Source organism: Peromyscus leucopus, chromosome 15 (assembly GCF_004664715.2).
Source record: "Peromyscus leucopus breed LL Stock chromosome 15, UCI_PerLeu_2.1, whole genome shotgun sequence".
NCBI classification, from domain to species: domain Eukaryota; kingdom Metazoa; phylum Chordata; class Mammalia; order Rodentia; family Cricetidae; genus Peromyscus; species Peromyscus leucopus.
Window position 1 is genome coordinate 38,896,590 of NC_051076.1, and position 16,262 is coordinate 38,912,851.

A 16,262-nucleotide genomic window follows, 5' to 3' on the forward strand; every position below is an offset into this window, starting at 1 on the left:
TTTTTTCAATTTAAAGAAAACCCTATTATTACAATCTTTCCATGTATGTAATGATAACATTCTAAGTGGTAAAAGGCTTCCGATAGATTAGATCCATCCTGTGTTGGCCTAGGCAGTGGGAAGTCATAATGTGAGCCATGTAAATATACTGTACTGCTCTTTGTCAATTGATATGTCTATTTGTCCATTCAAATGTCCTAAAAGAAAGCTGTAGTGTGTAGACACATAGTAGTTCTTTTGTTAGGATAGAGTGTAACTAGATTACTAGTGAACACAATGAAAATATTCCCTTGGCTCATAAATCCAAGCATAAAAGTGGATCCAGCACAGGACATATGTTCTTTAAAAAAAAAAATCAAGCTCACTGCTTATAAATATACTTGAAATTTAGAGCCTTTGTCTACACTTGAATATATCTGTTTAACGGCAATACAGACTCTACCAAAATGCCTAAGTGTTTTTTATGTCTAGGGCTGTAGAGGCGTAGATGAGTAGAAGTTTCTTCATAATAAGCATTCTGCTCTGTATTATTTAGCTACATAGGACATACCCCTCCAAAACCTAACGACTTAGAACACTCAGAATTTTTCTAGCTTTTAAGTCCACTGGTTCTATAGGTGGTAATTCAGATCTCAACTTACTCAAGTGTAGGCAGAGCTGTGAGTTGAATGCCCGCTGGGATTATCTGTCTGGCATCGTAGAATACAATGGGAGCTGATTTTTTGTCCCTCATGATCACACCCTCCAGCAGGCAAGTTGTGCTTCCTTAGATGGTAGTGGGGCAAAATTTCCAATAAAGCGACCAACAGTGCAGACACTTTCGACTAACTGAAGTGAACAGCACCATTGCCTCAAAACTTCTACTGGCCATTCACAAATCCACCTTTTAGGGGGGACTTCAAAGTGATTTTTCAGACTCACAGACAGGAAAGTGGGGAATAATTTAGGGTAAATTGTAGTTTAAATTCAACAGATGTGTGTAAAAATCACCTTTTTTTTTAATTTTAAGTTTTGTAAATAGATACGTGTGTGCTTGACCTAACTAATTGAAAACAGTACAGGGATGGTCTGTCCTGAAGCTTCATGTTTTGTTTTTTGTTTTGTTTTGTTTTGTTTGTTTGTTTGTTTGTTTTGAGACAGGATTTCTCTGTGTAGCTTTGCACCTTTCCTGGAGCTCGTTCTGTAGACCAGGCTGGCCTCGAACTCTCAGAGATCCGCCTGCCTCTGCCTCCCGAGTGCTGGGATTAAAGGCGTGTGCCACCACCGCCCGGCAGCTCCATGTTTTTATGTGTATTTATAACTGGCATTCACTAGAAAGAATGCCTCTTGTCTGTTCTCAACGGAAGACTATCACAAGTTCCTGTGTTGACGATTTTAGTCGCCATTTCTTCATTTCCCCTTAGATTCTGAATGCTCAGATAACAGATATCGGGAGGTATGTGTGTGTCGCCGAGAACAGAGCCGGGAGTACCAAAAAATACTTCAACCTCAACATTCAAGGTGAGAGCTCAGCGGCCCCGGACATCTGTCAGGCTCTGCATGACAAAGCAGGGAAAGGAAGCCTCGGATTCGACAACCTGTGTTCTGTGTTTAACTTCATCGCTGTGTGAAGCTGCATGCATTCAATCTCCTCTCCATTTCCTCCTACAAAAGCCAGAAGGAAATGCAAAGTACAGAGAGTCTAAGCCCATGTTTGTAGCATTTTCATCCCTCAGTTACTCTAGCAGATATGAAAGACTACATGTTCTTGTGAAGGTCGAGTCAATTGTGGACCTTGTGCTCACAGGCATGTCTACTCCTGCTCATGTCTTCAAGTGCAGAGTTACATTGACTACATTCTGCTAGTATGCGGTATGCTCTGTGACTAAGAAAAGACCACCTTGTAAAGTTAAATAATTCCTTTTAAAATGCAAACATACCTAAATTGGGTTAAACTTAAGTTTTCACACATAATAATAATCAATTATTGTAAATATTGTTTTTATTAAGAAAAAGAGTAAAGGGAATTGGATGTCTATCATAAAAATGCAATTTTTATGAGATACAGCTGCTTCTAAAGTATGAAATAAGAGTGATGAAAATTATTATAAGATCCACTTTTCATGAAATTCTAGTTCATTTTAGGAATATCTAAAAATTATCATTTTTTTTATCATCTCAAAAAGCTTCCATTTGGGGCTGGAAGGATGGCTTGGTGATAAAGAGCAGGAACTGCTTTGTAGAGGACCTGAGCTCAATTCTCACCACCTACATTGGGTGGCCCACAACTGCCTGTAATTCCAACACCAGCTGAATCAGATGCCTCTGACCTTCGTAGACACCCACACTCCTGTGGGCCCTCCACATACAAATACACATAATTAAATTTTTTAATTGTTTTCAAAAGTTTTCATTTGTCAAGATAACATGCTCTTACTTGGTGTGATGTATATGTCATATTGCATATATGACGTTTGCTATTCGTGTAATAAATCTTTGGAACACTCCTACCTTTATATTCTTCACACTTAGAACATTAACACACTATAAATACTTTCAGGTATTCAGTGAGCAACTCCCAACTTGGCAAGTTGTTCATTGTTTTTGCAGTGCTAGGGACAAACCAAGGGCCTTGAGCATACTAGGCAAGTGCTGTACTTCTGAGCTAGATCCCTGATCTTATATCTGACCTAAACAGAAACAAGTGTGAATTCCCAGGAAGCATAAATTGAACAAATGTGACTGTCATAAAAGTACATGTTCTAATCTATATAGTACAATATAGGTTAAAAAAATATGTTGAGGAGCTGGGGCGATAGCTCAGCCAGTAAAGTGCACATGAGTCCAGTCTCCAACACCCACATAAACCTCTAATTGGAGCCATGCATAGGAGAGGTAGAGAGAGGTTGGTGCCTGGGGCTAGCTGGCTGGTCTTGCTGAACTGGTTAGTTCCAGGTCACTGAGAGGCAAGAAGAAGAAGAGGAGGAGGAGAGGAGGAAGAGGAAGTAGAAGAGGAGGAGGAGAGGAAGAAGAGGGGGAGAAGGAGAAGAGGAAGAGAAGGGGAGGAAGAGAAGAAGGGGAGAATGAAGAGGAGAAGAAGCAGGAGGAAGAGGAGAGGGAGAGGAGGGGGAGGAGGAAGAAGAAGAGAAGAAGAAAGGAAGGAGGATCAAGAGGAGGAGAAGAAGAGAAGAAGGGAAGGAGGGAGGGAGGGAGGGAGAAAAGGATAGAGTGAAGGGACAGAGGGAAGGAAGGAAGGAAGGGAGGGAGGGAGGAAGGAAGGAAGGAAGAAGGAAGGAAGGGAGGAAGGGAGAAAGGGATAGAGTGAAGGGACAGAGGGAAGGAAGAAAAGAAGGAAGGAAGGTAGGGAGGGAGGAAGAAGGAAGGAAGGAGGAAGGAAGGGAGGGAGGAAGGAAGGAAGGAAGGAAGGAAGGAAGGAAGGAAGGAAGGAAGGAAGGAAGGAAGGAAGGAAGGAAGGAAGCTCACTTTACTTTCCCTCACATACATGTTAATTTTCATGGAACAGCCTTGCACTACCTTCTTTAGCCCATGGCCCCTCATCACTTGCTGTGCAGAAGTCCCAATCTCTGAATAGCAAGTAGCAGCCTACGAACTGCTAGATTGGTACCAGGTATTAAGTCAAGTGGTTTTTGCCCATTATCTCTAGTAATTATCTCAATGATCCCCAGTCATTTGTTGGCTTTTGATTCCCCTCTCATAGATGAAAATGTAAGGACCACTAAGCTTAAGAAACATGCTCCACCAACCCTGTTAGTGCAGGTGTGGTGAGCCAGCCCCGAAGTTGTGAGCATGGGAGAACTCTCCCCGCTTCTCATCTGTCTTGTGGTGGCATGGGCAGGGGGATGATGTACTCCTTCCTGCCCATCAATGCCTGAGGCAGGTGGGAGAGCTGGCCCTGTGGTGATAAGAGTGGGAGAGCCAACTCTGTTAGTGCAGGTGTGGGTGAGCCAGCCCTGAAGTTATAAGCATGGGAGAGTCATCCCCATTTCACATCTGGTGGACCAACTCTACAGCTGCCTAGGCCCAGACCCAAGGTTATGACTTAGCCCACCCAGTCATCTACCCTATTATGATCTGTTGGAGCACATGACTGGACCTGACCTGAAGACCCAAAGCCGCAGGACTTCCACAACACAGCACAGAAACAGGGTATCCAGAAGGAGTCCTAGCTGGGGCCCAGCCTCAATAGTGTAGTAGAAACCAGAGACCTTGAACCAGACCAATGACTCTTTGCAATGAACACCTGTAAAGACATATGGAATACCTGTAAAGACAAGGGGTTTACAACATGACTCATTGTGTCTCACTGCAGCTTCCATGATGAGATTTTTAATTTGTTCCTTTTTTATTATATTTTTTTTCCTTTTTTCTCTTAAATTTTGTTTTATTGGGGGAGGTGCAGGGGCAGAGGGTGGATGTGAAGGGACGGGAAGTGAATAGGGTTAAGATACATGATGTAAATGACACATAGAATTAATTTTTTTTTTTAAAGAAAGAGATATGCTCCAAGTTACATCATTCACAAATGCATAGCCAGCATTCTACACAGGCAGGTTGATTCAAGACATTAAACAATTCATATCTACACTGTATCTACACCGAAGTCACTACCCATGGCTGGAGGAAACCTTGGAGTCAGGAATATTGGTGGAGTGAGACATTCATAGTCCCACCATGAGCTAGGCCTTCTCTACTGTATAGGCCCCTCTTGTCTTATTACCACATGGCCATTCTCTCCTACCCTTACCTTCCCCTCAGACGTCAAGTGAGTCTTGCTGTAGTCTGCTCTGTGTGGCTTTAATCACAGAAATGAGTTTTCTTACAGTTCTGAGAGCTAGGCAGTTTAAGAAAGGTTCTAGAAGTGCTTGTTTTCTGAAGACGTCATGTGTAGATTGCAGGGTTGTCCTCACATGCCCTCACTTGGTCTTTCTTGTGAACATGCTTGTAGGGAGAGTTTGCAAATCCTCCAGGGTCTCTTCATTTTACTTATTATTTTAATTAAATATAATCACATCATTCCTCCCTTTCTCCTCCTCCTTTCCCCTCCCATTCCCCCCACTCTCACCCAAATTCATGCCCTCATCTTCTTGAAGCGTTGTTATTACATAGCCACATCCATATAAATGAATATATACATGAAAGCAGCCTTTGGGGTCCATTTGGTGTTGCCTGCATATATATGTTCCTAGAGCTGACTACTTTGTAGTGGATAACTAATCTGGGTATCCACTCTCTCAGCAGTTCTTAATTGCTTGTAGCTCTTCATTTAAGTGTGGGGTTCCATGAGATTTCCCCCATATATGTTAAGATGTCAACTGTTGTTAGAATTATTCACAACTTGTTAGGTAGCTGTCTGCTTGATATTTCATGACTGTAGCTCACCTGTTTATAGCTAGAAGATGCAATCTTACAGTGTTCTGGATCCTCTGGCTCTTAAAATCTTTCTGTTCCATTTTTCATGCTCTCTGAGCTTTAGGTGCAGGCATTGCACATGTATCAATGGGAGCTAGGAGTCTTACAGTCAATTGTTCTCTGCATTTGAGTAATTCTGGCTTCCTGTAATGGTCTCCTGCTGGAAAAAAGCGCTTCTTTCATGGGGGTGATGTAGGGTGTCTCTCCTTAAAGGACAGTAATCCTAAGTAATTAGGGCCCTGTCCCCATGACCTCATTGGACATTAATAACTTCCTTGAAAGGTCCAGTTCTGAATACAGCTGGTCTAGCAATTCGGGCTTGAACTTTTGTATCTAGAGGATACATTTGGTTCTCACTCATTTCTCCCAGCTGACATTCATGACACTTTTGACTCCTGGGCACCATGGAGAAGTGGCTAAGCAAAAGACAAGGAGAACTTGGATGCTTTATTTTCAGATGTTTCTTCCAGGAACAAGCTGTAAAACCTTATGCAAGATGCTAATATTCCTTTGTATCAGCTTCCCTATTTGTGATGTTAAGAATTGTATCTAGCTCATAGGCATGTGAAAATTCAATGGAAAGTAAATAAGTGTTCCACACAGTGCCTGGCATGGATCTATCAAGCCAAGAACACTTCATCTCTCTTTCCATCAGATTTGTAATTGCATGTATTACTGTATATTTCATTCTCCTTGTGCCGCCCAGCACAAGGTCCTCAATTCATTAAGAATGAAATAAATATTTAGTCAATGATCTCAAACTAGAGTTAATCAATGACTGAAACAATCAAAACCATATAACTTTAGAAGAAAAAAAGGGCTTTCCTTTTCAGCATTTTGCTTTGGCTTTTGATGGTGCTTTAAGACCTCAATTTTAATATAATAGAGTAGATACAACAGTGTTTATTACTTGCATTCACTGTTTCCTCTTTGCAGCCAAGACTCATTTCTACTTTTATTTATGGTTGTATTCATTTGCTTTCATGCCTCATTCTTGCTCTTTAAAATCTTTCCCCTTCATAGAAAACCATTTGAATGTGGGTGATACGATGCCTTCTTTGGGTTCTGATGTTGTTGATGTTATCATTTTTATTTTTTGAGATAAGGTCTCACTATGTAGCCCAAGCTATATTGCAGCTTACTATGTAGACTAGGCTGGCCACAGACTCACAGAGATCCACCTAATTCTGCCTCCCCAGTGTTGGATTAAAGGTATAGACCACTACATCTGGCACCCTTTGTGTTTTTGTTATAAAAGATCAAGTCTCATATTGCATATTTTATAATGTTCAAAAATGCCAGTGTATCATTTATATCAATCTTTCTTATTCTGCTTTTTCTCTCTACTTTTGTTTTTTTATTCTTTGTTGTTGTTGTTTTGAACAAGAAACAGTAGTGTTGTCTATTAGTATTTGTGTTCCTCTTGAAAGTTACATGGATTTACATTTTTAAGATAATCTCTATTAAGTTAAACCTTTTTTTAACCATAATAAGAAGTAAAAGCAAAGATACCATATTATAAATAAAATTATCCAAACTACTTTAAAACATTAGGTTGCTTCTTTGTACTTTGAAAGCCACAGTTTTGGACATGCACTGAAATTTTTTGACTTTGAAAACTCTGAGACTCTCTTTCAATTATGAAAACATTTGATGAACATGAGTGTAATGATATCATTAGAGATTCCAATAAAGACCACTGGGTATTTAGCAGAATCATTTGCTTGTTACTTTTACAGACCACAGAGAATTAGAAAACGTGTTTCTGATATTGTTAAAGTTCACTTTTAATATATGTACCCATACATTTACAGTTCCTCCAGGTGTCATTGGACCTACCCATGAACATCTCTCTGTGGTGGTGAACCATTTCATCTCTTTGACCTGTGAGGTGTCTGGTTTTCCTGCTCCTGACCTCAGCTGGCTCAAGAATGAACAACCCATCAAGCCAAATACAAATGTTCTCATTGTACCCGGTAAGGAACTTACAACTCTCATAATGTGGGCCACGCATGTCATTTTCTCCATTTTAAAGCAAAGACCATTTCAACTTAGTCTCTTTCCAAAGTCGCACCTCACTCCCTTTGTTCATAGTGCCCAACTATAGCCGATAGAGTACAGACTATTGTTGTTCAGCTTTCTATGGCCCCATGTTTGGAATACAAAAATGTTGTTAGTTGTTTTTGCTATTTGGGGGCGGGGCTGCCACCCAGCTCCCAAATAAATCACATGTGGAATCGTATTCTTAATAATAAATGCCCAACCTTAGCTTGGCGTGTTTCTTGCCAGCTTTTCTTAACTTAAATTGGCCCATTCATCTTTGGTCTTGGGGCTTTTATTCTTTCTCTATTCCTGTATATCTTTAATTTCCTTCTTACTCTGTGTCTGGCTGTGTAGCTGGGTGGCTGGCCCCTGAAGTCCTCCTCCTTCCTCTCTCATTCCTTGATCTTTCTTCTTTTCTTTCTAGCTTTCTTCTTCTATTTGTTCTCTCTGCCTGCAAGCTTCACCTATCCTTTCTCCTGACTCACTATTGGCTGTTCAGCTCTTTATTAGACCATTGGGTGTTTTAGATAGGCCAAGTAACAGCTTCACAGAGTTAAACAAATGCAACATAAAATGTAATTTGCATCATTAAACAAATGTTTCACAGCATAAACAAATGTAACGCATCTTAAAATAATGTTCTACAACAATAGACTTTTATGACCTCCATGGAAATATACAGTAAGGGGGTCTTTTTCAACAAATTATGACATTAAGCATCATAAAAGTATGGCGATCCTGAGTGTAAATGGTAAATAGCCACTGTACAAACCTACTAGTTATTTCCAGTCAGTCCCAGTCTTCTTGGCTATATATGATAGGTAGTTAAATACATAGGTAGATGATACAGATAGGATAGAGAATGAGGGCCAGTGAGATGGCTTGAGGTTAAAGGCGCTTGCTGTCAAGACTGACTACCTGATTGCAATCTCTGGGACCCACATGGTGGCAAAAGAGAACTGTTCCCACAAGCTGCCCTCTGACTTCTGCATCCTGTAGCATACCTCCTCCAGAGAGAAATTTGTAAATGAAAAAATAACAGTTAAAAAGAAGAGACAGTGAGCAATATGTACTTAAATGGATAGATGGAATTCAGTTGTCAAGCTATAGCTTTATGCCCCATATGCATCTCAAGACAGCTATGAGTACAGCCCAACATTTGCAGATGACAACATCCTGCAGCAATGTAAAAAGCTGGACTCACCTGAGATAGACAGATGACTACAGAATGGCAGACTGTCACCTCTGCACTGTGGGGAATTTAAACTCAGAAAGCATGTGCTCAATTCCCCAGACCCACAAGGCAAATGGAGAGAACCAGCTCCCACAAGTTGTCCTCTGACATCCACACATGCACTGTGGCAGCTGTGTACATGTGTACACACACACACACACACAAACACACACACAAATGCATTAACAACATAACTGAAAACAAACTCTGTATCTGTCTTTACATTATATTTCCCCAGGTGGTCGAACTCTACAGATTATTCGGGCCAAGGTATCTGATGGTGGTGAATACACCTGCATCGCTATTAACCAAGCTGGAGAAAGCAAGAAGAAAGTCTCCCTGACTGTCCATGGTGTGTATTTACTCTCTCCATCATACAATTTCATTTTATTTAATATTTTCTAGCTAAGCAGCGCAATGAAAAAAAAACATTTCAATATTCTGTTCTTGTTTCCCACCTCAGTGCCCCCAAGCATTAAGGATCATGGCAGCGAGTCTCTTTCTGTAGTTAATGTGAGAGAGGGGACCTCAGTGTCATTGGAATGCGAGTCAAATGCTGTCCCTCCCCCAGTCATCACCTGGTCTAAGAATGGGCGGACGATAACAGATTCTACCCACGTGGAGATTTTAACTGGTGGACAGATGCTGCACATCAAGAGAGCTGAGGTGCATCTTTGGTCCTTGTCTGAGTATTGTGCCTCCGTGGTGGGGTTGTGGAAAAGCTAACTGGAAGAGGCCTACTCCCCTTACTACAGTGAACAGTGCCGTTCGTGGAAAAATGCATGGTCCATGCCATTGAACTTATTTTCATTAAAAAAAAACAACAACAGCAAAGAAACAGGATTTCTGAAGGCGATTAGAAGTGGGGCAGTAGAGCATAAAGATGACTGATGACGTAATCTTCTCCTGAACCTTGTGATTGGTCATCTATCACGTAATGGAGCACATACAATAGTATCTTTTTCTTTTAGGTGTCTGACACAGGCCAGTATGTATGTAGAGCTATAAATGTAGCAGGACGAGATGATAAAAATTTCCACCTCAATGTATATGGTGAGCATCTGCCTCTAATACAACTCTCTTTCCCCTAGACATGCAAACGAAAGACCATGTCTTGAATTAACTTAGTGATGGCGCGCGATCTCCTTCTGTCTTTTTACAGTGCCTCCCACCATTGAAGGGCCTGAAAGAGAAGTCCTCGTGGAGACAGTCAGCAATCCAGTGACATTGAAATGCGATGCCACTGGGATCCCCCCTCCCACCATAATGTGGTTGAAGAACCACAAGCCTATAGGTAACACACTTGAACATTTTTGTGGTTGCCTTGTTGGGCACTTAATTTACTATGTTTGTAAATTAGCAGATTTTCAGTCTTGTGCTCATGATTGTGATTAGTTCAAGAAAGCCTAATGTTCTGAAATATAAATTTGTCAACTGGACTCCTGACTAAACATTTGCTTTGTTGAGGTACTGCACATGGAAGCTAGAGCATTGTGCTTTCAAGGCAAGGCCTGTACCGCTACAGTTTACCTCAGCATTGCCAAGAGTTTTGTCTTCTGTTTTGAGGCAGGAGCTGGCTAAGTGTCCCAGGCTGGCCCTTGAACTTTCAATACTCTTGACTCTGCCTCCCAACTAGCTGGGACTGTAGACCTGAATGTCCCACTATAAAGGAATACTTTTTTAAAATTTTCATGTTTCAAAAAAAATCTCCTTAAAAATACAAAGGGAAAACTCTTAAGAATTGTATGTTTGTTGTGTGAAGAGAATGGCTTTAAATGCTATTTCTTTCTCTTTTTTCCCTCTTTCTTTCTATTTGTAGAAAATTCCGACCCCCTTGAGGTTCACATTTTGTCTGGGGGAACCAAACTGCAAATTGCCAGACCTCAGCATTCTGACGGTGGAAACTACACCTGTGTTGCATCCAATATGGAGGGAAAGGCTCAGAAACACTATATCCTTTCTCTGCAGGGTATGTTAAGTGCACTGCGGTCTGCCTTCTGTTCTTTGTTGCACTCCATCTAGACGACAAAATGCTCTGTATTAAAAGAGGCTATTGATCATCGACTCAGATATCTATAGGTCACTGAAAACAATGACACCTTTTTGTGTTGTATTTACCAGTGGATTCTGTTTCCATGGAAAAGCACACAAATGTGTGGAGGAAAACAGAAAAGAAATTAGAATATCTATCTCTATTTGTTTTGTTTTTAATGAAAGTAAATATGACTTTTTTGAAGTCAGTATTCATGACTCTGATATAGTCTATGGAACTGGAATTCTCTATTTGGTATAATTTATTTTCACACAAAGACTATAAATCTGTTCTTTTTATAGATATGTAAGATTTAATTCATGAGATTGTGCTATATTTTAATCATAAGTGTGAGAATAGATAAATTTCAAATAATCATGAGTCTTGCACAATTTTGTACTGAGAATAAGAGATATTAATTCACTCAGTAAATATTCATCATTGCTTTAAATTATGGTATAGTGTCAAGGACGGTAGGGAGAACTTGTTGCTTTTTGATTTTCAATGATCCTCTCAGTGATACATTTCACTCAAAATGACATGGAAGTCTTGCTTCCTGACTTCATTACCGTGGCTAAAGAATGTCTAATGAATTATAACTTTGATCTTAATCTAATATGTCTGCTGTTGCTGTGTTAAAGCTAGCTCCTAGAAATACAGACAAAAGTTTGATTAATGATCTCTTCCATAACCTTTGAGACTTCAGAGACAGAAAGGGGAAAGTAACTATTCAGTGATCCAATATCTTACTGGGGCTGGCAGGATGCCTACGTGGGTAAAGGCATTGGCCATCAAGTCTGAGCACCTGAGTTCGAGTCCATGGAACCACACAGTAGAAAGAGGAAAACAACTCCCTCAAGATGTCCTCTGACATCCACACCTTCACCATGGTACACATATATTCACATACATATAAACACATACGCAAAATAAATAAAATGTGATTTAAAACTAAAAAAAAATAAATAAATTGCATACTTACTTATGCATATACCTCAATAATAAATGATAGAAATGATAAAGTATGAGGTGTTTTGGTCTGAGCAAACATTTCCTAAAATTCTTTTGTGATATATTTGCATAATGTCTTAAAACTAGGGATAATGCAAAACACGGGCCTTAATTAGGACAAGTCTCATTGGTACATCTAGTGACAATTTCTTTAGTATCCTAACTTCTGCCAACTTTTTGCTATTATCCCTGTTTGACTAACATGGCATGTAGAAGGACGACACAGTGCTGTTAGTAAATATTGAATAATTAACTCTCCCAACAAAAAGATCCTGATATGTAGCCATGATGTGTCAATTTCCAGGTGTGTGTATGCCCAGCTTGACCTATTTCCAGCTGTCATAATGACAGTGACTGTGGGGTGAGGAAGTCATGCCCAATAGGTTCCTGTGATCAAATATGAGCTGCTCCCTACACATGTCTGTAACTCTGTGCAACAGAAACTCAAATGTGTTCCGTTCTGACCTCTAAGATATTGTACTTACAGTGTATAGTTGTTTAGCCTAAATGTATGTCTGCACCACATGCATGCCTGGTGCTCAGAGCCCAGAAGACCTCAGGTCCGCTGGAACTGGAGTTATATAAATGGTTGTGAGCAGCCATGTGGGTGCTAGGAGTCAAACCTGGCTTTCTGATCATTGTTAATATTTTTAATACACACCAAGGATGACTAGATAAAAATAACAAAAACTATTAGAGATTGAAAAGCATAATATGTCCATCAATTTTTCACAATAAATAATAACTAGCAATAGACAAGTAATTAATATACAAGCTTTCCTGATACCTTTACACCAAAATGTTTTAAAAGTTGATTGTCCTGAACCATGTACATTACAAACAACCCATTTGAGACTTAATCTGAGGATGAGTCCATCTATGTCTAGTCATAGGAACTGGTGACAGATTACCCACAAGATCAATCTGTGACCAGTTCCTATGACTAAACAGTTTCAGGAATATCAGGAACACTGAAGTAATTTGGTACCTTTGTTTTTCTCATTTAAAAATAACTCATAAAGGTAACAATTGGCCAGTCCTAATTGAGGAAGAATTCTGAATTAGAAATGACATGTTCTAGGACAGTGAGATAGATGAGCAGATAAAGGTGCCTGCCACCAAACCTAATGACCGGAGTTCAGTCTCTGGGACCCACATAGTATAAGGAGATACTCAGCTGCCACGAGTTTCCTCTGTTCTCCGTGTATATGAACACACCAGAGGCAACTTATACCCAGGTTCACACACACTCACACACACACACACACACACACACACACACATACACGTGTTACAACAACAAAAAATAAATGGTATGCTCTATTATTCTGTCACATTCATTAGCATTTATATCCTTATACTTTACTAATAAAAATCTTATTTCTCTAAAGTTCCCCCAAGCATTGCTGGTGCTGAAATTCCAAGTGAAGTCAGTGTCCTTCTCGGGGAAAATGTTGAGCTGGTCTGCAATGCAGATGGCATTCCCGCCCCACATCTTCAGTGGCTTAGAGATGGAAAACCCATAGTGAATGGTGAAACAGAAAGAATCAGGTATGTTCAAGACAAATCCCTGTGTTATAAATTTATACAGTCTATCACAGTGCTTCAGATTTCATACAAGTAATACTTATTTCTGTTCTAGTCCTTTCTATTAATATAATAAACACCATGACCAAAAATAACTTTGGGAGGGAAGAGTTTCTTTCATTTTACAGTTTATAGTTCATCATGAAATGAAGTCTAGTCAGGAAGTCAAAACCAGAAACTGGGAGCAGGCACTGAAACAGAGACCATGGAGGAGCACTGCTTACCAGCTTGTTCCTCATGGCTTGCTCAGTCTACTTTCTTATACCACCCAAGAGTGCCTACCCAAAGACAGTACTGCCCACAATGAACCGGACCCTCACCCATCAATCATTAATCAAGGAAATGCCACCACAGAAATGTCCACAGGAAAATCTGATAGACTTCCCAGGTATGCCTAGGCTTGGGTAAAGCTGACAAAAAACAACAAGCCCAACTTCTGTGTCATTAGACCTCAGCTATCATTTTATTTACAAAGAGAAAAGAACATTTTTTTAGTGTTGAATATAGAAATTCTCTTTAGATAACACTCTAAAGTTTATGTGTGTATGTCAGTGTATGGGGGTGGGGGAAAGGGGCATAGAAGGATCCTTATTCATCAGTTATGTATTTTAAAATCTCTAACACCCATCCATCAAAATATTATATGCTGTGGAATGACCCTCTTGTACACTGTAAAGATTTATCACTCAAATTGGTTTAATAAAATGCTGATTGGCCAGTAGACAGGCAGGAAGTATAGATGGGGCAACCAAACTAAGGATGATGGGAAGAAAGGCAGAGTTAGGAGTCACCAGCCAGATGCAGAGAGAGCAGGAGATGAATGTATCATACTAATAAAGGTACCTCCATGTGGCAGAGTGTAAATAAGAAATATGGGTAAAATGTAAGAGCTAATTAGTAACAAACCTGAGCTATCAGCCAAGCATTTATAATTCAGATTCAGCCTCTGAGTCAGTTATTTGGGACCAGGCAGTCGAGACAGGAAATGTCCATCTGCAGTTATACAACTGTCATTGAATATATTCCTCCAGTTTTAGAATGTCCATAACAAGTCCATGTCATAAAATAATCCTTTCCTATTAAAGTCAAGCCAATAGCATCCCACAAAAGGGTCAATATTCCTAGCTGTGGGTTTTTTTTATCTTAAAGTTATCAAACTGCATGTGTGCAGGGTTGATTTGATAGTTATGGGAAAAGACATAATAGCATTATATTGCAGTTCATTTTTATAGTGGTTTGTTCACATCTCATTTTTAGCTTATCCTTATTTCCCTCTCTACAAAGAGATGAATAGCAATGCAATAGGAGCTTCATGCAACTTGAACAAATTTCTTCAGATGAACAATCTAGAATCTCGTAAAGATATTTCAACACAAGCATATTTACACACATATACCAGAATAATATATGCATAGGTAGGCATAATATTGTACTAATGAACTATTAAATTTATAATTTTAACCAGTATTTTAATAGTTTGAATATATTTTCTAGTCAGTGAATTGAATTCATATAACTTAAAAAATAAGCGTCATTTCCTTTGTATTTATTTTGTATTAAAATTTAGGTATTTGTTCCCTTTACAAGATCGGGTAAGCTGCCAGATAATATTTTCAGAAATACTGGGCATTTTATTTCTGTTATGTGAACATATATGAATAATTAACAAGTGTTTAGTTATTTTCATTAAGAGGATATTGGCCATCTTTCAGATTTGATGGAACCTAAGGTCCTGTGTTTGTACCTGGGAAGTTGGAACTCTAGATTCCTAAAGCTGTTTCTTGCTATTGCTACTCAGATGTTGACTTCATCACTGTCTCATGGTGCTATAGATAGCTAGGAAAAACCATTTACCAAGGTCACCTTGCCTAAGTCACCTTAATAGCTTTGACTGTGGCAACTTGCAATTTTAATTTGTAATATATTTAAATTCATGGAACTTTATATTTCACATTTTAAGAAAAGTACCATATTCAGATAATGTATTTTCAATATCTATCTTAAATGTGGTATTTAGTAGTATACTGTAGTAGAAATTCACAATCAGAGGTGCTGATGAAATCACTGTTTCTAGAACAGTTGTAGATAATATTTTTAAAAAGCATAGGAAGTTGTGTTTGGTAATTAATAGTATGTGGATAAAATGAATAGTGTAATAATCTTAACTTAGATGTACTTTGTTGCCTAATTTCATATTTATCAGTTACTTTTATATAAGTCAAAAGAAATACTTAAGCCAGTTGGGAAAAAAATTTCAAAATGCATCTATGTATGTACAAAGTCATCATCATTTAAGTAAACCATACTATTTTTTCTTTTTCATTAAAGTATAATTAAGGTATTTAATTTTTATTCATAATCTCTTCAGATCATTGTGATCTTCAGTCTTCATATCAGAATTTTCAGATTCTCATTTGGCTTGATAGTTCATATCAGCCACTAGGAATATAACACTCTGTTGCTGAGAGAAAGGCACCTCTGCCTGTCACATTCCTGCCTGTCTCTTTCCTCATCTGACTTTGTTACCTTTTTCTCAGAAGGAGGTGATGGATATGAAAATGGTTTCCGTATAATCTTCATTTCCTGAAATCACCCTCAGTTTCTGTGGCTCTGACTTTTCTATGTTTCCATGTATTTGTGAACTAGGGTTGAATTGTTCCATTCAATATGGTGTTATGTTATGACGGTATATATTTTTAGAGGACACATCAGAGTCGAATGAGTTTTCCAGATCCTACCCCTCCATTAACATCTCAGCACCTCTGTCATGACTTTTTTTTCACAGTGTCACTGCAGATGGCAGCACACTAAACATTTACAGAACTCTCACATCTGACATGGGGAAGTATACCTGTGTTGCTACTAATCCCGCTGGAGAAGAAGACCGAATATTTAACTTGAATGTCTACGGTAAATATGAAATGCCACCAAAAGTTTTGACTTTGC

The 16,262-nt window shown here is 39.1% G+C and overlaps 1 protein-coding gene across 2 annotated transcripts in view; it reads left to right on the plus strand.

Moving 5' to 3' along the window:
* The window catches only part of Hmcn1 (hemicentin 1), a 442,116-nt gene that overhangs the window by 334,458 nt on the left and 91,396 nt on the right, over window positions 1-16,262 (plus strand). For both annotated transcript variants that reach the window (XM_028874743.2, XM_037211335.1), the window contains 9 exons: window positions 1,404-1,500; window positions 7,224-7,385; window positions 8,925-9,038; window positions 9,150-9,352; window positions 9,658-9,739; window positions 9,849-9,980; window positions 10,506-10,655; window positions 13,121-13,280; window positions 16,102-16,226. In XM_028874743.2, coding sequence (XP_028730576.1) covers window positions 1,404-1,500; window positions 7,224-7,385; window positions 8,925-9,038; window positions 9,150-9,352; window positions 9,658-9,739; window positions 9,849-9,980; window positions 10,506-10,655; window positions 13,121-13,280; window positions 16,102-16,226 — 1,225 coding nt within the window. The remainder of the gene's footprint in view (window positions 1-1,403; window positions 1,501-7,223; window positions 7,386-8,924; window positions 9,039-9,149; window positions 9,353-9,657; window positions 9,740-9,848; window positions 9,981-10,505; window positions 10,656-13,120; window positions 13,281-16,101; window positions 16,227-16,262) is intronic.